Source organism: Lissotriton helveticus, chromosome 1_1 (assembly GCF_964261635.1).
Source record: "Lissotriton helveticus chromosome 1_1, aLisHel1.1, whole genome shotgun sequence".
Classification (NCBI taxonomy): domain Eukaryota; kingdom Metazoa; phylum Chordata; class Amphibia; order Caudata; family Salamandridae; genus Lissotriton; species Lissotriton helveticus.
In genome coordinates, this window is record NC_136057.1 from 2,048,514,725 (window position 1) to 2,048,537,033 (window position 22,309).

The window sequence follows — 22,309 nt, forward strand, 5'->3', positions numbered from 1 at the left end:
AACGTGGATGTTCCCACTTATCCACCCATGGATATTAGCACATTCCGAGATTTACCAACATTGGTAAACCAGGGAGTGTGTGAAAATGCTATGCTTTAACAGGAAATGCTATGCCTGGGGGTCGTGGCTAGCAGCCGAGAGCAATGGCAGCAGCCTAGAGGAGCTCCAGGGATAGGATCACTTCCCCACTAATCTATATACTAATCCGCTGATAAAATTACACCCAGAGTCACTGTACACCAACCGGAGACGGAGCGGCGTCCACTGACCTGACTCCGGAGAAGGAGAGCGCCCAGAAACGCGAATGGTGATCGCTGATCAGTGAGGGCCTAAGAGTGAAGCTGCAGCCGGGGCCTGCGGGGAGAGCGGCGGACCGCGAGACAGCCGGACGAACGGTCTGGTGATACTGAGTGCCGGGGGGGGCGCAGAGTGGCAGCGCTACCCGCCGACGCTTACAAAGATAACAAGGGACGTGGCGGCCCCGTGCGGGCACGGAAGCACTACATCCCGTGGGAGCATCGGACCGGACGGCCGGATCGGCCCGCGGCCAACATTTTGAATCAGGGGCAGTCGGAGATCCCGCACAGCACTGCGAGGCGGTAAGAGAGATACTGCCCGGCAAAAATACCAGAGGGGGCACCAGGGGACATTATAAACAAATCTATGGACCCGCACAATACATTTCATCGTAGTGAAGGGGGAAAAGAAAGGTCCATACCCTGTAAGCCGTAAATTAGGCCCACGGAGGCTACCAGAGGCGGTGCGGTGCGTCCATCACCCGGTGAAGCAGAGACTACACGGCTCACAGTTTGGAGGAGCGAGGGAGCCACTCCCACAGAAACACAGTTTAACCACCGGGAGATCGCACTCTGTGGTTAAAGGAGGGGTGGACCTGAGGCATCCTGGTGTCCCCCGCACCCCCCTACGAGAAGGTTGCCACTGCGTGAGGCAGTAACGACGAAGCACTGCAGTGCTAAACTGTGGTAAAGCCCTCCAATAACCGCCTGTTGTAAATCGTGACCACAGGTCTCCACACTTGCATGGCAGAGAGGGGGTGAAGTCTGCTGTCAACATCATGAGTGGCAGGGGAACTTGTGCGAACCAACAGGGTAAATTGGGCAAATTTGCTTACGCGAAGGACTTCCCCCCACCCTCAGATAATACGAACCAACCAAATAAAGACAAAGTGGCGACAGGGGGGCCCAGGGTGACACTGGCGGCCCTCCACAGTGTGCAGACGATGGTGGGCTCCATCTCAACAGACGTCACTTTGTGCGCGCTGATTTTGAGAAAATGTCTGCCAGAGTAACGGAAGTTGAACAAGTGACAACAACACTTTCAAAGGACTCTGCACTCCTGATTAAGAAAGTGACACACTTGGAAGACGAAAACAGGCGAATGGTGGTGAAGTTAGACAACCAGGAAGGACGCTCCCGCCACAATAACGTTCGAATCACGGGGCTTCCGGAGACGGAAGGGAGTCCTGCAATGGACCTCTACTTTGAGGAACTCATAAAATCTCGCCTGCAACCGAAAGGTCTCTCAGCCTTCTTTTCGGTGGAACGGGCGCATAGGGTTCCGGGTGGACGACCGAAGCCCGGAGCCCCTCCACGGCCGGTGCTGGCCCGTATCTTCAACTTTCGGGACAGAGATGCAATATTGCAGACGGCCCGGGTGGCACCGCCGATCAGAGTCCAGAATTCTGTCATTTCCTTCTTCCCAGTCTACACTGCAGCGGTTACGGCAAGACGCAGTAGCTTCTTGGAGGTTAAGAAGGCGCTGAGAGCCCGTGAACTGCCGTACTCCATGCTATTCCTGGCTAAATTGCGTGTCGTAGCAGATGGCAAGACCTGGTTCTTCGAAACACCAGAGGAGGCCCATGACTGGCTAGAGGGGTGAAGAGTGGCTGGAAGAGACAGCATAGCACAAAAAGGTCTAGGACCTCATGGAAGAAATGAAGATCCGGAGAATGATGAGCAAAATCAAGACAACATCAACCATTCACAGGCGAGATTGTAGGACACTGTGAGCTGAGGTGGACGTGGACGCTCCTTGGTGATGTAACGACAATGAAACTATAGCTGAAGCAGACTCTGGGGCGTGGGAAGCTGCGGTCCTCCTTGGACTTCCCGCTCCCATACGTGCAAGTACTGTTTAAAGGGTTGGTACCAAGCACTCTGCTCAGTTGGGGTGGCGGGCAGTTCTAAGTCCGCAAGGCAGGGAGGCAGGGAGGGGAACGGGGAGGGTGGGATTGTTACATTTTTGTTTTCAAGCAGTTTATCTTATGAATCAGTACACAGTCAGTAATGTGGTAGCACAGAACCTGGAGCAAGGCTCCCATTTTATCCTACCCAATTGTGATAGTCCCGGTAGAAATGTCAGGAACGACATCGGAAGGTACGGTGCAGGTTGAACCCCTGGTGGTCCCTGATACCACGAGGCCTACTCTCTCCCTGCTTACATGGAATATGAGGGGTCTAGGGGATAAAATAAAGCGAGGTATAGTTTTGCAGAGCATCAAAAGAACGGGTTCGGCGGTGGTGCTGCTGCAAGAAACACATCTAACAGGTACGGCTAGCAAAGCGATTGATAGATGGGGATACAAAATGGTAGTCCACTCGGAGTTCACGTCAGGCTCCCGGGGAGTAGGCATATTATTGAAGAAACAATTCCCGCTGATAGTGCGTAGTACTAAATTGGATACACAGGGGAGATTCGCACCTATAAGTACACAGTGGGAGGGCCGGCCCCTTAACATAGTGTCTGTCTATGTTCCCCTGGCATTACATACAGTGGCTCTGCCGGATCTTAGTAAGTTTTTACTTGACCTTCCAGAGGGAGAGCTCCTTAGTGGTGGGGATTTTAATGCAACTTTACATGATACCTTGGACAGACTCCCGGCCAGAGTGGGTACATCTGGAGGGTCACGCCTGGGGAGTTTCCTGGAGGCAATGGGCCTTATAGATATATGGAGGAGGATCCACCCAACAGAACGCCAATTTACGTATCACTCGGGGGTACATAACAGTCTGACCAGGATAGATTACTTCCTGGGATCACTGGGTAGGCTTAAAAATGTAGACACTATAGAAATCAGACCCCGGGGCAATTCCGACCATTCTCCACTCCTACTTAAGTATGCATACTTCCAACAGAAAAGACGTAGAATCAATCCTATTCGCCCTGGATACTTACAGATACCACAAATCAGGCAGCAGCTTAAAAAGGAGTTGATCACTATTTCAAAGAAAATATGGGATCCGTGGCCTCACCAACCACCCTCTGGGAGGCCTTTAAAATGGTGGTCAGAGGTCGGGCCATTTCGTCCATAGCAACACATAAAAAGGAAGGACAGGTAGAGCTACAGAACTTAGAGTCCGGACTACATGCAGTGGAGGCCTCACATGCTAGAGATCCCACCCCTGACACGGCTGATAACCTCCGCTGCCAGCAGCTCAGACATAAGGAGCATCTCACAACATTGACTGAGCAACAGATAAAGAATACGCGCCACAAAATATAGAAGTTGGTGACAAAGCAGGGAAGTTACTAGCGTGGTTGGACAGGAGAGAAAAAAGTGAAAGATGGATAGCTCAGCTCCGTACAGAGGAAGGGGAAATCCCAACTGACCCCCACAAGATAGTGGACATGTTAGCACGACACTTTCACGCAATTTATTCATCCGACTCAGAAATGTCCTTGGGGGAGGCGCTGACGTACATCCAAGATCTTAACATGCCCAAACTGACGCCGGAAGCGGCAAACGAACTGGAGAGCGACCTAACGTTGAGTGAGCTGACAGGAGCCATCGGGGCACTGCAGTCAGACAAAGCCGTGGGACCGAACGGGATCCCGATTGAATTTTATAAAAGTGTGGCAGACAACATTGCGCCTCACATGTTAAAAATGTTCCTCGACAGTCTGGAGAGGGGTGAACTACCCCCAGACCAACGCATGGCCACAATCGTACAACCCGGGAAGCCGGCAGATAGGTGTACCTCAAACCGACCTATCTCCCTCATAAATGCAGAAGCCAAAATCCTCGTGAAATTATTGGCTAGACGACTTACGCCGCACCTAACGACACTCATACATCCAGACCAGTCTGGATTTATGCCGGCAGGAACAAAGCCCTGAATTTAAGTAGACTACACGGGGTACTAGCCCGTGTGGAGTACTTAGAGCAGCAGGCAGTGGTGCTATCATTGGACGCCCATATGGCCTTCGAAATGGTTAAGTGGTCATTTCTCTTTGCGGTACTAAAACACTTGGAATTTGGTCCTAATTTACCTCCTGGGTGCGACTCCTATATACCAAGCCTCTGGCACATTTTACTGCTAATGGTCATATATCAAATGACTTTTCCCTAGCAAGGGGCACGCGCCTGGGCTGCCCAATGTCGCCATTACTTTTTGCACTGGTCCTCGAACCTTTGGCGGCATGGATACGGTGAGAGCCAACAATACGGGGCCTTAAATGGACAGACGACTGGGAGGATCGAGTGTCCCTCTATGCCAATAATCTCCTGCTATATTTAACCAACGCGAGGCGATCTATAAAAACCCTATTGGATGTATGTACGGCCTATGGTGTAGCTTCAGGATATACCAATAATTGGTCGAAATCCATACTCTACGTGCTTCATGGCCCTCCGCCACTCCTCCCTGATGGCTGCCCGCTTACAATAGCCGGAAGCATGTTTAAATTCTTAGGGAATTACGTCACCGCTGACTCCAGGGAATTTTTCACTAAAAACCTACAGCCCCCACTGGAGTGTCTTAGGAGAGATGTGCATCACTGGGAGACACTGCCACTAGCGTTATTGGGAAAGGCAGCGCTTTTTAAAATGATGGCTCTGCCTCGCTTCCTTCATGTTCTGGAAAACACACCATACCAGGTACAGCCTACTTACTTCAAAGCTATCGCAACGCAGGTCTCCAGCCTCTTATGGGGTAATAAACCGCTGCGCATCGCTCAGGCCAAACTGGCAAGAGGGTGGTACGAAGGAGGAATAGCACTCCCTGATGTGCAGCTCTATTACTGGGCAGCACAGCTCAAGGTGATTAATCACTGGTTACAGGTCCCGCACTCCGACCCAGCGTATAAGGCAGATAGAGCGCAACTTGGCACGAGCAGTATGCTCTAGTCTCTCCCCTATATGATAAAAAATTGGCATTGATAATGTTTGGCCCACTGCGGCATACGCTGCTATTGTGGCACACTGCGCAGACAAAACTGGGGTGGCAGGGGGTGCTGACACAACTCACACCACTATGGGACAACAAAAAACTAGGAAAGCTTCGAAACAGTAAGGGCTTCGATCACTGGGATGATAGGAATATCAACAGTGGGGGACCAGTGGCAGGGAGGGGAAATGGTGCCGTTTGAACGTCTCCAACAATTATACGACATGCCACCCTCTGAACTGTTTAGATATACACAAATTAGACATGCCCTGATGACGGCGGTACCTCCTGGCTCTGAGGTCCCTGAGGCGTCACCTATGGAAGATAGACTACTGACAGATTTCATGCAGAAGAAGGCTACCTCTTTTACTTATCGTAAATTAGTAAACAACTTGCCCGATCCCACAGGCCCCCTGAAACTTAAGTGGGCACAGGACATAGGCGAGATGGATGATTCTAAGTGGCAGGAGGCGTTGGCATCCCCGAGGGAAGTGGGAAAACCCTCAAGCCTTAGACTTGTACAACTTAAATTCTGCACCGCTCCTATTACACCAGACTGGTTTTACATAAGAGGAAACAAATAGACCACCCCATTTGTCTCTGGGGATGTGGAGAAGGAACTTTCTTTCACACTATATGGGAATGTCCCAGAATAGCGGCGTACTGGACGCAAGTGCTACGTACTGTGTCACAGGTGCAAGGGGTGTCGTTTATACCAGAACCACGCAGATGTCTATTAAATATGTGCGAGCCCAATGATCTCATGCGCCACAGGCAAACTTGGGTCACGTTTGGAATAATGATAGCTAAAAGAAATATAGCACATAGGTGGGGAGGGGTGGAGGTGCCTTCTTTATCAGCATGGAGTATAAACATGGATGAGACTATGATAACTGAAAGGGCAGTGTTTAGTAATAGAGGATGCCCCAGAAAATGGTCTAAAATCTGGGGGCCATGGAATGACTACAGGGGGGTATTTGTGATCCGCCAGCAGATAATGAAAGTGATAGCTCGGGACTGGATGAGGAGTGAGGGGAAGTGGGTAGAGGGACAAGGTTTGACGAAAACTGTGAACAATTGGGGGATATTGTATATATGCTCTGTGCAGAACTTCGTATTGCTGAAATGAGATGTATTATAGATTTGTTATGTATACGATTTATTCAAATTACTGACAGGATGAAAACAATAAAAAGTTTTTCACCCAAAAAAAAACCAGCAAATACCCCCCCAAAAAAATAATAAATAAAATGCTATGCCTCTCCAAGAGTGGTGTAGCAAAGAAAATATATTCATTTCTGCTCAGTATTTCCTCTTTCGAAGTGTGCTCCATTCTGCAGCAAACATAGAAAGAGGAAAAAAACTCAGGATTTTTTTTGTAGGAAGGTGTCCTTTGCGGCGCGAAAACAATCCTGTCTGCAATGCAGGCACACTTGCACTGTGCAAGGGTACCTTAATTGGCGCTAGGCAGTAAAAAGGGAGCCAGTGCAAGAAAGGGCAAGAATGAGTTGTGTTATGTTAAATAGGGCACATTCCTGTCCTTTCCCTTTCATGCAGTGCAGCGCAGAAAGGTGGCTTGCTGCACTCCACTGTATGCAAGCTTCATAAATAGGCCCCTATATGATTAGAAGGAGTTGAACACAATTATCTATCATCATTGTGGTCTTTGGAGTAAAGGTGTATAGAATGGTATTCTGTGAGATCTTCAAGAAATGCAACGGGTTCCTAAGGGAATCAACAAAAAACAGAAAGGATAAAGGAGGCGGAAGTGCACACTGGAACTTTGCATTGACAAGCGTTGAATATGTTTGCAGAATGGAACTGCTTTTTTCTTTTCATATTTGCTAGCTATAGTATTTCGTATTTTGAAGGTTGAATGTAGAATGAGGGTATTTTTGGGTAGTCCAGCAAAGCCCCTGAAGCAGTGTACTCTTCCGAAAAACGATGGACCTGCTGGATGCGTTTTTTCACTATGTGTCTCCCCTTGAGATGATTTAACTATCACATATAAGTAAACACATTGTGCAACACTTGTGTAAAAAATAACTTAATGCGCTCAATATCACAATAACTGCATTAGATGTTGGTGTGGGTGTATTCTTCAAAGACAGAGCGAAAAGCCAAAAAACTGTTCTCATAACTTTAAAAACCCACAATAATGACTTCACCATAACAACATAACAAATATACTCTATTCAACCAATGGAATATGTTCACTCCCTTTCACACACACTGGTACACGGGTGGCACAATAGCTCTGACGGACTAAAAGGAAATTGACATCACCAGCGAGTCTGTAGGGAAATATAAATAGTTTATGTAATTGCAGGAAGAAAAAATGTGCAAACAAACACGCTACATGTGAATTAGATGCGTTGCTGAAAAGTACAAGATACGCATTGGCCCACATTGTGGGCAAAAAAAGGAAGGCATATTATACACAAAACGTGTATTGTACATTTTTTAATTTGCCTAGATGTTGATAGCGTCTCAGAAAAGTTTTTTTATATACAGACACAATAACGGACTGTGAGTAAGTCACAGCACACTATGTCAGGAAAAGCAAGGACAAGGAGTGACCAGGAAACCGTCATGATTGATGGTATCCTGTGCAGTTAGTCCTGAAAACAAGTTTTTAGTCACAGGCAGAGTCTCAAAGTTATCGGTGTGGTGTCTGGAGAACATGTGATGGCCAAACTGTGAGCAAACTTACGTTATTCCACATTAAATGAGACAAACGGCAAGTGTAGGTTTTCTTGTACAACACACCGAGAACATACCGTTTTGCAGCCAGGCATTTTGTTCGATTTGATGAAAGGGTAGGAAATGGAAGCCATGGGCTCACACAGAGACAGGAAAATCTCCGAAGGAAACGCACTGTAGTGCGTCACTGAGAAAAGAAGCGCGGCTCGAGCTCGGACATCAGCAGCGCGGGGACAGGCAACAATAGATGAAAACCTTCAAATGAAACTTTTAATTCTGTTAGGTAAGTTAGCGTGTGTTTTTTCCCTCAATTTAAAGACCATATCATGAATAATGCATGTGTGGAATGTGTGTAACAGTTAGTGAAATTAGAATGGAGGATGCATTTACATTAAAACTGCTGCAAACTTGTGTGAACAAAGCATTTGTGACTAAACACATGGCTGTGTTTGCATTGCATGTAATTGCAGTGGATAACAAAACAATATGCCCTCTGTATCCTTCATCTCATTTGTCAGATTCCTCAAATATAATCAAATATTAAATGTGTACAATTCACAGTATCTGCTTTCATCTAACATGTTTTCGCCGTGTTATTCAGAACAAGCAATGTGTATGTACTGTAGTTCTTTGGCATCTTAAGGTGCAGTAGAGCACACAGAGATAGTGAAAGAATGTTGGCCGAGGTCACATTTCGCAAAACTGCATTATATAAATAAGTGCTGGTTTTCCAAATAAATGTGTTTGTATGTAGTGCTTGTTATTTACGTAATATGTAGATATGATATATCTGTTTCTGAGCTTCATAGAATATTGAATTTGGTCAAGGTTTAGAAATGGCAGACTGTTCCAGCATGTACATACATCCGAATGCAACAGATGCTTCACATACACACTTGCACTATGATCCTTTACGAATGGGGGGGGTTAGGGGGGGGGGTCGAGAATGTTCTGAGGAAGGAGGGTGCAATCCCAAAACTATCCCCACCTTTGTGTGGACCGGCTCCCCGCATCAAGGGCTTGGTACTACTAAGCAATCGTGTGGGTATCATTTTTGTGTAACCCTGCCTCAATGACTATGTGTGTTGTGTGTATATGTGTACTCCCCTTTTTCCTTCGAAAGAGGACCAAATACTTCATGTGCCAGTCGTGGGGTTGCAGTGTTGTGACTCTCGCCTACCCTCTCCAGGGCACCCTCGGGTGATGAGAGCGAAGTGTCAACGCTGTAAGGACGCCCAGTGCATTCTTCCGCAATGTTGCACGCACACCAGCAGTTTTCTCATTTCTATAGGGTGATGCATCTACGCATGTGTTTAGAGCCCATTCCTCATGCAGAAGTGAGAACCGCTACATTATTGGAAGTGCCCAATGCAGTGATTGCAACTCAGTCGATATGTAACAAAGCGTCACCTCTGAAAGGCAAACAGCAGCACGTGCAGCTCAAGCAATGGCGACACTTTTCTGTGAGGTTGTCTCTGGTTCACAAAAGGATAGCAATTGTCTTGGTTACACATATATACTTTAAATATAGAAGCTAGGGCTAGAACTCAGGTTGCCTGGCTCCTGTACTGACAATTTAGCTTTCAGACCACATCATCGACCTTTGAACAGGTCTGGTTCTTCTCACTCCAAAAATGTTGCCCAGTCTTCCTAAGTCTGTTATGGAAGATGGATGCCAATCATGTAGTTCTACTCTCATTTCAAAACGACCAGTAGCCAAGTAAAATAGAAGCAACATGATTGGAAGAAACACACATATTTGCTGCAAAACCATGAAACTTGTCAGAAGGTTTTCGATGCTGATTAGGCGGGTGAGCGTGTGCTAAAATATTTGAAATATGAATTAGCCATACTGCAAATTAACTATATTGTGAGTAAATTGAACTCCATCTACCATGATGGACTGCAAAAGACTTTCTGCAAAATTTGAGAGTGTTTTCCACACCTTTGAAACATCCTTGGCCTCATTAGATAATACATCTCATTAGATAATGCATTCCTTTAAAATACAATTTCTTATATATTAGCATTGTAGCTTGATAGGGACACATGATTTGTCTGTTATGAAGCATAATGTTTACAAAGCGTGCGGGAGTTCCTAAGGCATTCACCTGTTTTCTCATAAAGGTTGATATCTGTGTGTGACTGCAAACACGCTCCTCTCTGTTGTTTAGGGCATTAGTGGGAAATGACGCATGCAATGTGACCTTTTCCTTCTCACGCGGTCCAGATGACCTATGTTAAACTGAGGGAGGAGGGACAGGGTGTTTAGAAAAGGAATTGTTTGTGCTATCGAATACACATTTTACGAAAGATGTTATAAACTACTTAACTTTAAAATAATTATCTATCAGTAGCGTCAGTTTTACAAACTGGAACATAAATGTAAAAAACGTAAATCCTTAGTAAAACAGAGAATGCATATCTTAAATATCTTCTAATTAGGGGTTACCAAATGATAACCAAACGTATTATGCAATCTGTAACTATATCCCCTCTTTTACATTTGCAGTGTGCTGTTCTGCGCACAACTGTAATCAAGCATGCATGTATCAATTAGTTTGCCTATTTTGCAAAATACGTTTTTTTTTTCATTTTTAAATATATGTTGCAGTTTGTGCATGGAATACTTTTTAAAAGTATTTTTTTTCACAAAATTTACTCTCAAAATGTTCTTTATTTAATCTGGATTATTTGTAATTTTTCTTTCAGTGTGCATGTCCACTCTGCTGGACCACATCAAAACGGATACGACATGTCCTACGTGCCATATGTATGCGCAGTGTCGCGGCTCGTCTTGTCATTGCAACGCAGGGTATACCGGAAACGGAATTAGTTCATGTGAAGGTAAATGAATATACTTTACTCCCATAGTACTTCGATTTAGAAAAAAGATACAGGCCTGAAGTTCATTTGTAGAATAGAAGTGTCATGTTGATGCCAACGTAGATGAAATCGTTTTTCACAAAAGGTCTCTTACGTGGGGTGTCACTGATTTGATCTAAAGCATGATTGATTTTCTAAATATTCAATTTTGTCTGACATCTTTAAATCTCCTGGCAGGCGAAAGGGGCGAGGAGAGGTGATTATTTACACAGCCCGCAACACAGTTCACTGATTAGGAATTGGAGTAGTGACCATTTCTGCATTCCTCCTAACAAACTGTTAGGTTAACAAAATGGCATCCCTGCTGATGACGTTGTGATTGACATGGGCTTTGATAGCAACAGCTAACGTGATCACCTAGAGGTTTACTGGTCTTTTGTTGAGAACGATGCTAATTCTTCTTCTAAGTATCTGCAAAGAACGTTACAGATCACTGACCAAAGGCATTTGGCGAAACACAGTCTCAACCTATGGTAAAGGCATATGCGGTGTAAATGTTTGCGGGGTCATGGTATTTTGTTGTAAACGCACTTGTGTTATAAAAAATGTGGAGTAATGTATGCGGGATATTATCCCACGGAATAACGTCACATATTCATGGCCTCAATCACTAGGTATTGCACAATTCAACAACTACATCTTTTTTAGAATTCGAAGTTGTTGGACTTGGCCCTTTTTGCACGGTCAACCCAAAACCTTTTACCTTCCTCCTGTATTTTTTCTGAGTTTTTTTTTGGTTTTATGACTCTGGGCACTTTGCCACTGCTGATCAGTGCTCAAGTTCATGTGCTCTCCCTTGTAAACATGGTAAGATTGGTCTACACCTGTTTGGCTTATTGAATTTACATCTATGCAGCCGCGGCCGGCAGTGGGAGGAAATGCAGGGCAGTAACCTGGAGAGGGGGTGGGGCAGGGTGGGGAGTAGTAATGTATGGATTACGGAGTTTTACAGGTAAGTAAACATTTAAATAAATAAAACGAATTTGTGCATTCTCTCTAGACAGTCACAACAGGGGTTGGGGTGGGTCCTGCCTTTCCTGGGTGACTCAGCCCTAGGCTGAATAGACCTTGGATGCATTTAGAGTAGGTATTAGGAGGAGGTTTCCTTACACCTGAATAACCCTGGTCTGCATTTAGAGTGGTGGGTGGAGTTTCACCTGCATCTAAATAGGGCTGTGCCTGTCTTCTACAATGCTGTCTCTGCTCACCTGTGGTGTGTCTAGAGCCAGAGCCTGGGATGTTAATGGGGGTGTTGTGCACTTCTATACAGTGTTTAAAGTGCCCCCCAGAACAAAGACTTTCTGACTATAAGTATAGGGGCTGTGTGAATAGAGACACTGCGTGGACTTGTCACCGGATGCTGCTGGTTCTAAATACTACCCCATACGATTGTTGTACTGTCAGGGAACCACCTTCTTGTGCTGGCCTGCTGAAAGGACTGCCTCGTTGCCTGCAATGATCCTGTGTGCTAGCCTGAGCCTGCTTCCTGTGTGGTGCCCCAAGTGATCTCCTAGTTCTTGGCAGCCTGCCCTGCGAGATTTGAAACAGGGCGTGGTGAGCACTGTGCTCCTCACCCGGTTTATCCTGCAGCACGTTTGGAGTGCCGGTGGAACCAAAGCGGTGTGGGAAGCACCTTTGTTGGCCCCAGGAAACGCGTGCCAAGTGCAGTGATGTTCCCCTTTGTTTTGGGGAAAGCCTTTGAGGACCAGTTTTTTTGCCTCCCGACAGTGCGTGCAGCACTGCATTCTCTGAATGGTCCTGGAGGGAAGGGAGAGTTGAGGAGAAGGAGCACTCTCTCTCTGCCTGCTGCTAACTGCCATGAGGTACACAGGGAGGTATTCTGGCAACGAACAAGGAAATCCCCAGTTCGGACGCTTGTCAAATGACTGACTCTTCAGGAGTGCCAGGCAGTGCCCAGTAGCCAGCTGGAGCCTGCGGTGTGTAAGAACGTAAGACTCAGCCCTGCCAAGTAGAATACTGCGCCTAGCACCAAAAGCAGCGAGGACGCTCTCTCTCAACCCTGGACCTGCACTGTAGTGCCACTGAGACTAGATCCACGCTGAGACCCGCAGAGGTCAGCACTGTCTATACTGTTGCTGGATCTCTTCCCTGCCACCGGTGGCCCGGCAAAGTTGATAGTGGTTAGTGGTACGTGAGAGGAATTGTCCCTACATTGGGCCAGAGTGGCCTTGAGTGTAGTTTTTTCTCTCAGTAAACACACATCATCGGTGTGAGCAGCAGCACTACATGATTGCTGGCAGCAGCCTCACAGACACATACCTTAGAAGCCCTTGGTCTTAGTAGGGGCATTGCGGGGTACGAGGCCCTAAAATAGCAAATTGCAGCATTCCCTGTAGTATAGGGGCAGATGGCCCAGTAGACTACAGGACAAGGGCAGGAGCACCGTATTCCCTATAGGAGTAGCGCAGGTGCTGCTTTTCTTGTTTTAGCTCCTGATAACGAGGATATGCTGGTAATTCTTACAACACATACCTCCCCCAGCTGCTTCAGTTTGTGCCCTGATGTAATGATGTATGTTGGTTTATATCACCTCAAGAAGTTGCACTCATGGGTACAGTGATGGTGTTATGCCTAATGTTGGCATGATGTTTTATGATGTTTGTATCCTTTAAGCATTGCTTCAGTGCACTACATGTGTTATGACAATTGCCCTATGGCAAAGTTATTTATGATCTATGTAACAACCTGACAAATGCCTAGTGCCGAGTAATTTATGTGATTGTGGTCTAATGTGTTTTATGAATAATACAAAGGATATTTTTATATAACCTTTTTGTGGTGTGCCTAGTATGTCAGTGGTGTGTGTCTGTTTGCTCATTGCTTCTGGGATAAGCCTGACTGCTGTGCCAAGATACAAAGGGGGTGAGGAGGGGTTATCTTAGGTGTGTAACTACCTTACCCTGATTAGAGTGGAGGGTTATGCCTGGCTTAGGTGTATACCCTAGCCAACTAAAAACCCCATTTCGAACAGTACTTCATTAAGCTACTCCTCTAGCCAGGATCACCTATTTTGGGGCCACATTTATGAGCACATGAAGTAGGAATATGAGTTCATAACATCACATACTCACTAATATCTTGGTAAATGGAATCTGAAATATCCAACTCTCTAGTAGTAGACTTGCAAAGAGGAAATAGCCCTTCCTATTTGAACTAATTGGATATGAAGTATAGTATTTAATTAGTAGTTTTGGAGTACTACTTCACATACTCACAAATGTCTTTGTGAATTAACCCCTTTGTGCTTAGTTTGCTATTTGCAAAGGTAACACAATGCAAGTACTCACAAATCAATCTTGTACGGGTAAATTGGCTATTCGTCGACAAATGCGCTGAATGTGCAGGCACAATCATGTGTAAGAAGCATATCTTGAACCTTTTCTTGAGAATAGAATAGCAAATTTAAAGCAATTGTTAAGAGGGACTTATTGAATAACATTGCTAACTATTTTATGTGAAATTTAAATTAATTTAAATGTAACAGCCTTTTTGTGCTAAACCAGGGTCTTTTCATTTTTAGCAGCCTTCTTTAGAAGCAGTACTACAATCCAGGAAATTGGGACAGCTGTGATACACACTTATACATAGCATTTTAGGTAGATGAAATGACAAATTATGTATTAGAGAACATGCAAATACTTAAACCTTAATGCTTGAGGGTTTTATAAGTGTGAGACATTGGGTTGCTGGTGACTGAGAAATGAGCCCTGGTCATGCTGCAAGAATAGTCCTTGTCAGGTTGAGGCATAGGCCGCCCCTAAATTAACCTGTACTCAACCCTATGGTAGCTAGCACAGAGCAGTCGGGCTTAACGTAAAGGTTATGGACAAGTTGCAGAGAGGTGGACTAAAGCCACGCCCCTTTTTACACCTCTCTGCAACACAACTCTGTTGTGCTTACTGGCGGTACCTGGTGGGCTAGTTTTCAAGGGGACTGAATTCCCCAACTTAAAACGCACCATGGAGAGTGTTTGCACACTTGTCACATCAGACCCAAACCCCTGTCTTCACCACTGTTCCAATGCGCCCCGTGGCGCGTTTTAGGTTGGAGGATTAAGTCCCCTTGAGTCCTGAGGGTCACTGGAGTCCAACTAGCCTACCAGGTATCTCCAGTAAGCGCCACAGAGCTGCATTGCAGAGAGGTGTAAAAAAGGGGCGTGGCCTTGGACCACCTCTCAGCAATGCAGCCCTGTGGCGCTTACTGGAGGTACCTGGGGGGCTAGTTTGCCCCCAGGGACCCTCAGGATTAAAGGGGAATTAATCCCCAACTTAAAATGCGCCACAGGCGCGTTTTCACAATGGTACAGGAAGGTGGCATGGCCTGATGTGACAAGTGTGCAAATGCGCCCTGTGGCACGTTTTAAATTACGGGATTAGGTCCCCTTGAATCCTGAGGGTTACAGATGTCCTTCTACCCTATCACAAATGTATTATAGTCAACTGCACTCTAAATACGCCGTACTAGATAGACATCCACCATATTTTAACAAAACACTGTGTCCTCCACACTCTAAATAAATCACTAACCATCATTAACACTTGCCACAATAGAGGAACCCGTATTCTTTCAGAGTGATGGTTTCGGTCTGTGTCAGAAGTTTACTCTATGTATATATATTTCTTTGCCACATTTATAGTAAATGGCAATGGCTGGTGGTACCGTTCCATTACTATTGGGTGCACAGTAAAATGTTTACCAGCTTTGGTGTGGGGGAAATTCCATAAAGCTTTGGATAAAATACGATTCTCTTTGGAAGTTCATTCTTCTGAATACATATTTGATATATTCTCATACTATTTGGAAAAACGACTATGTCTACTGTGTGTTATATTCCTAAGATTCCTATCTTCTTCTTCAGCCACACAAAGAGAATGGCCTGGTTTATTTTGTCCTGTGCTATCAAAGAGTACAGTGCTCCATGGAGGATTTAATTTTTTGATTTGAGCAGGTTTTCTCTGATGTTCCTATTGTACTTATCCTTATCGAAAGTATGGATCTTGACATACAGACACAGTGTAGATCAAGGTGATCTTAGTGTGTCATATATTACTGAACTTGTCTGATTATGTTCATTTCTATGATTTTGCTAGTAACGCAGTCAAAGGCAAGGCAGTTGGCTACACATTGGTAGCATTGATTTTTCCCAAAATGAAATGCCAATTGCAGGCTTTATGGCATCAAAACTACACTACATTCAAAAGCTCTCCAACCCTGAAGTGAGTTATTACGAGTAAAAGATTTCCACATGATGTTGAATTCTCTATGTACAATGGAGTCAATATTTATTTTTTAGTCTTTTTATTTCCATTTTCAAAGAACAATCATTTGTTAACAGTGTGTATAAATACATGCTAATGAGGTCAAATACATTCAGCATTTTATTATACTGAGGTTGCCAGCAGGTAGAACCATCCGATCTGTTAGATAAAGGAGATTTATGGGATTATGCTGTGTCTTAAGCTAGGTGCCTTTTTAAAAAGTGCAACTATCAGGCCATGAAGAGGGATAGAAATTAGGGTTGTGCTGCATAAAAGGCCATGATGGGGACCTGCGGTTTGCACGGAAGGGGGATATTGCAGGCCAGACAGGGGCAGTCTGGGACCCCTGATATTGCAAGTATTGAGCAGTGCAGTGAAGGCTGCCTGGAAATGTTGGTGATGTCTTCCCATCCCACTATTGGAACATAAATAGGAGGAGTGCAGTAACATAGCATCCCACTCCATGGAGATTGAGAGTTTCCTGAGGCCTCTCACCTCCTCTATTCACAGTGTGTGCTTCCTGACTCAGTCCAGCAGACCAAAGAGCTTTATCATGTAGTCGCTAATAGAGGAAAGTTTGCCCGTCATTTCAAGATGAAGGCAGACTTGGCTAACAATAGGACGAGATGAGCAAACCTTGCTGCTACTTCATTTCACTTGGTACGCTTATATAGCCTAAGAGCAAATGCTTTCCAAGTGTTATGGCAGTGTCATTGTGTGGCTGCAGCACGGATGGACTGCAATAAAGCGTTGCAGTGGGAAAAGGCCATAACAAGTGCCATAAGTCAGCCTGGAGGACCTTCAATGTGGTTAATTTTGCGTTGGGTGACATAGGCCTTGTGCAAAACTGAATACTGGATCTTTTTAAATGGGGTGTTTAGGAAAATATTTTGGGGCTATTCCAGGCCCGAAGTCCATTATGGATCACAGAGAGCCCATCTGATATCAGTCTTCCAGGCTGCCCAAAGGTCAGTCAAAGATACAAGGGTGTGCTCCTACAGGGCTTTGGACGGCCAAGTAATAAGGTGATGGCCAGGAGCTTTGCACTACTATGTGTGCCGAGGACTCTTCACTTGTGATATTCCAATGAGTGTGGCAGAGCTGGATTATTCCTTTGTAGATGATGAATTGCCCTTTGTGAATGTCAAGTATTTCTATATGTTGTTCAAAAGTGAGATGGTGTCCATCTAGGAAGGGATAACCTAAAGAGCATATGCCCATTTCTTGCCATTGACATAATAGCCCAGGTAATTGATAAATGGTAAATAGCCTTGATTCTTGGGAAGACACAAACGTGGTATGATGGGAGCATAGGGAACAATGTATTTAGTTAACTAGATACTGTAGTTGATGCATTTAAAACTAATGAACATTAGCTCAATAATATGTCTCCTAGTTTGACCTTTAAACGAAGGATGCACAGCAGGACCTTCATTAGAGCACACTTTGCCAAGATAGCATGTTGTTAAGTGGTTTGCCAGAAAGTCATTGAGCTACTTATTGGAGTTGTACTGCAAGGTAATATTGTTTGAAGGATAGGGAACCAAGGGCCCGATGTAGGTCGGTCGGTAACGGCCGAAAATAGTTATTTTCGTCCGTTACCGACCGGTATACCTGAAATGGTATGTAGGGGCTCAATTTTACAGAATCAGTAATTTTACCGATTCGGTAAAATTACCGATTCTGTAAAATACCGAATCGGTATTTTTACCGATTCGGTAACTCTCCGATGTAGGTGGGACTCTTCAGAGTCCCAGGAGCCTTAACGAATCGGTATTTTACCATCAAATCCAATTTGATGGTAAAATACCGATTCAGGTGTGCATGCACATGTGTGCATGCACACCTATGCCATGTGACAGGCAGACCTGCCCTTAGGGCAGGTCTGCCTGCCACATGGCACCCGTGCCTGTTTTGGGGGTGGCAGAGGGTGTCAAAGTGACACCCCCTGCACCCTTGTGTGAATCGGTATTTACCGATTCTGTAAATACAGAATCGGTAATGCCCATTCATTCCTATGGGCTTTGAAGCCCATAGGAATGAATGGCCATTACCGAATCTGTATTTACAGAATCGGTAAATACCGATTGTTAAAGATTCGGTATTTGAACATCTGGATATACCTACATATCCACACTTTAGATTTACCGATTTTTAATTACCGAATCGGTAAAATTTGGTAATTAAAAATCGGTAAATCTAATTTACCTACATCTGGCCCCAAGTCTTTCACGTTCCACTGGTAGTTGGAGCTTAGCAATCGCCATCCTATCTGCCCTCTAAATCAGGTCCGCCAACATGCCATCTTGGTCCTGAAAACATTTCCTAGAAGAGAAAACAGAAGCATTGGCGAAGTAGTTTAGTAGATGAGAAAGCATATTCATTTTGGACAAGCCTGTCTGTCCTGTGGTAGCAGGCGGGAGTACTTTAAAAAAATGAATCTGGTAATGCAGTGAGTTCATTGTTCGTTAATCACTCATACATATCCCGCTCTGAGTGGTATATCCTGACCCACATATAGCAGAACATATTTCCGTCCTAGGGGAGAGGTCCTCCTCCAAGGTCAATGAAAATTGCAGATGGTGCCCACCTGAAGCAGAAGGCGCACAATTTAGTACTACTGAAATGTAGGCCGACTACTCTTCCAAATTCATGCAGGGGGTACTTATGGTGCTATGCTGAGTGCATGCATTCTTAAGATAGATCTGCATGTCACTGGCATATACACTGGCATATAGGGAAAGTGCATGTGTCCCATTGTCTAGTGTGACTGCCATATATCTAGTTGTCCCTTTGCAAAGGGGAAAAGCAGAGGGGACAATGGGCAACCCTGTCTTGCGCCTCTGCAAATTACAAAAAGTGCCAATATCAGTCTGCTCACCTGACCTGGGACATGAGGGGCCATGTGGAGCAGTCACATCAACGGGAGCAGCCACTGCCAGCTCTCAGTATGGCCAATACTTTAAAGAGATAGACCCAGTTGAGCGTGTCAAATCACCTTCTCCAAATCCAGCACCAGGCAAGCAGAGTAAGGAAATAGACAGGAACATCTGTCCATGAGATGAGGCATGTGTAATTTTGTGTAACTTACTGTACTGCTGTGGTTACTCTTGTAAAGCGCTCCGATTGGTGTTGTGACTGCGTCCCCCCTCCGACCCCACTTAATGGAACTCTACTCTCCTGGTTTTTTGGGTCTTGACCTGAGAAAATCTACTATTTGTATATCTTTGTATATAGAGATAACTTTAATCACTAGTATATGCAGTAGACCTTTGTACTCTCTGCCATTCCTATGTGACTCAGAGTATATCCATTCGTATCCCTTCCCTATGTATATATAGATAACTCTAATCACTAGTATATGCAGTAGACCTTTGTACTATCTACCATTCCTATGTGAATCTTAGAGTATATGCATTTGTCTCCCTTCCTTGAGTGCTCCTCCTTGTGTGGCTATAACTTGTACATTTGCAATTTTATTCTGTTTTGTATCTTTTATGCAACGCACGTAATCATGTATCGCAACTGGTTCTTATGTAAAGCGCTCTGACATCTTCGGGTAATGTTCGCGCTATATAAAATCGCATTAAATAAAATAAAATAAAATATTAAATGAAGTGTTGCGTCCATGGGTGAAACCATTCTGATCAGCAAGCATAAGATCAGGAGGCACTGCAGATATTTATCAGGTAGGATTTTTTCAATATTTTGTAGTCCACTCCGAGGATTGGTAAGGATCTAAAGGATGACATGAGGGATGAGTCTCAGTCAGGCTTGGGTATGGAGACCCGAATAAACTCTTGGAGAGAGCGAGACAAGATGCCCGATGTGAAGGTAGACTTTTATAATGCCACTGTTAGACCTGGCATCTTTGGCGTGGTTTCCCCTGTCTTTTTGCCTCTGCATCCTGTATTTTTGACTCTGTGCTGGATTTTGATTTAGCTGGTTTTGTGGGTACCACAGCCAAAGGTGGGCAGCGTCCCCAGCAGAAGAGTGGGGGGACAAGGGTAACCAAAAGGAGTTCTCTCAAGGGCTCTAAAACAGTTCCCAGGGAAAAGAATCCTACCCCCCCCAAACCATAGGTCCCTCTACCTGCTATCACTGCAATGAGGTGGGACATGTTATCAATAGGTGCCCAAAGAAATCTCCAGCACCCAATGGTGCTCCAGCCCCAGGGTTAGCAAGTGTAGCTTTGGGAGTGGATTTGATTTCCAGTGGGGAGGAGGGATTCACAGTCATGACCATGGTCCAGGATACCTCTCTGCCCCTTAACACTAAGAAATATGGGCAGAAGGTGACCATCAATGGGAAGGGAGTGGAGGCCCTGAGAGACACAGGAGCCAGCGTGACATCCGTGAGGTGTCAGTGGGTGTCTGAGAGCAGGTGATTCCCAATGTACTCCACCCAGTAGTGGCAGCTGACAGCTCTGTGCGCATCTGCAAAGTGGCACGTGTTCCCTTTGAGTGGAGGGGGGTCTCTGGTCTCTTGGAAGCTGTTGTAAGTGAAGCCTTGCCTGTAGACTGTCTGCTAGGTAATGACCTGGAGAGTTCCCCATGGAAGGATGTGAAACACCAAACTCTGGAGATGTTGGGTTTGCCTGAGTGGAACTGCATGACCACGCGGGCTATGGCAGCCAGTAAGGGTGATTCAGCAGAACTGGAGCCTGAAACAGTGACCCAGGAACCTGCCAGGAGAGGAGGAGGCAAGAGGCACAGGAAACCCGCCACAGCTGTTCCCCCGGCCCAGGAAGGAGCAGAACCTGAGGGGGATGCCCTGGAGCCTACCGGGGAACAGGTGGCTGAACTTGGGGACCTACATGAGCTGACCCATAGGCAGCAAGAAGGTAGCCCCTCCAGGGGCAAATTCTGCAAGGCGCAGAAGGAGTGCCATTCCCTAATTGGTGTGCGGCAACAGGCTGCAGACCAGGCAGCAGGTGGAGAGTCCAAGGATCATCTCATTTACTGGGAAGATGAGTTGTATAGTGAGCCTAAGTTCGCTGAGCCCGGTGCAGCCCGTGTGCTCGTGGTACCGGGGCGCTTCAGGAACTTCCTAATGGGTCTGGCTCATGACGTTCCTCTCGCAGGACATCTGAGGAAAGACAAGACCTTCCAAAGGCTTGTCACCCACTTCTTCTGGTCCCAGATGAAGAAGCACGTCAGGACATTTTGTAGATCTTGCCAAACATGTCAGGCCAGTGGCAAGAGCGGAGGGAAGTGCAAGGCACCCCTCCAACCCTTTCCTATGGTGAGCACCCCTTTTGAGCGAGTGGGCATCAACATCGTGGGGCCCCTGGACCCCAAGAAAGCCTTAGGCAACAGATTCATCTTGGTCTTGGTGGACCATGCCACCCGGTACCCGGAATCTGTCCCTCTCAGGACAATCACAACCCCTGTGGTGGGCCGTGCATTGATGGGTATATTTTCCCGTGTGGGGTTCCCCAGAGAGTTGGTCTCCAACCGGGGAACCAACTTCATCTCTAGGTGCATGAAGTCTTTGTGGGAGGACTGTGGGGTAACTTATAAGTTCACCACTCCTTACCACCCTCAAGGAAATGAGTTGGTTGAAAGTTTCGACAGCACCCTGAAAGGTATGATTATGGGCCTAGCGGAGCCCATGAGACAAGTGGACTGGGCCATATGAGGTGCTGGAGCTCAAGAGCGAAGTAACCTACCTGGTTAACTTGAAGACTCCCAGGAAGCCCCTGAAAGTCTTGCATGTGAACCACCTCAAACCCCACTTTGAGAGGTCTGAAGTGACAATGCTCCTGGCTACAGATGCTGGAATGGAAGAGGAAAGTGACCCTCTTCCTGACCTCCTGACAGCCAAGGAGCAAGACGGGTCAGTGGGTGGTGTGGTCCTCTCTCCTACCCTGACTCCAGACAGCAGAGGGACTGTTGCCAGGTGTTGGGTCAGTTTGCCTCCCTGTTCTCCCTGACCCCAGGTTTTACCAATTGGTGCGTCCATGATGTGGACACTGGAGATAGTTTGCCTGTGAAACAGAAATTTTATAGGGTATCTGACAAGGTCAGAGCCAACATCAAGGAAGAGGTTTCCAAGATGATGGTGTTAGGGGCAATTGAGCCCTTCAGCAGCCCATGGGCTAGCCCAGTGGGCTTAGTGCCAAAAGCTGCTGTGCCCGGTGCCACTCCAGAACTCCGGTTTTGCGTGGGCTCAATGCGATCACCAAGACCGACGCACACCCCATCCCCAGAGCTGATGAGCTCGTTGATCAGTTGGGAGCTGCCCAGTACCTAA

General features: G+C 46.0%; 1 protein-coding gene across 1 annotated transcript in view; it reads left to right on the forward strand.

The window, feature by feature from the left end:
* Nucleotides 1-7,807: 7,807 nt before the first annotated feature.
* The window catches only part of ADGRL4 (adhesion G protein-coupled receptor L4), a 654,086-nt gene continuing 639,584 nt past the window's right edge, over nucleotides 7,808-22,309 (forward strand). Inside the window, exons 1-2 of the mRNA XM_078644908.1 lie at nucleotides 7,808-8,172; nucleotides 10,602-10,736. Coding sequence (XP_078501034.1) covers nucleotides 8,151-8,172; nucleotides 10,602-10,736 — 157 coding nt within the window. The 5' untranslated portion in view covers nucleotides 7,808-8,150. The remainder of the gene's footprint in view (nucleotides 8,173-10,601; nucleotides 10,737-22,309) is intronic.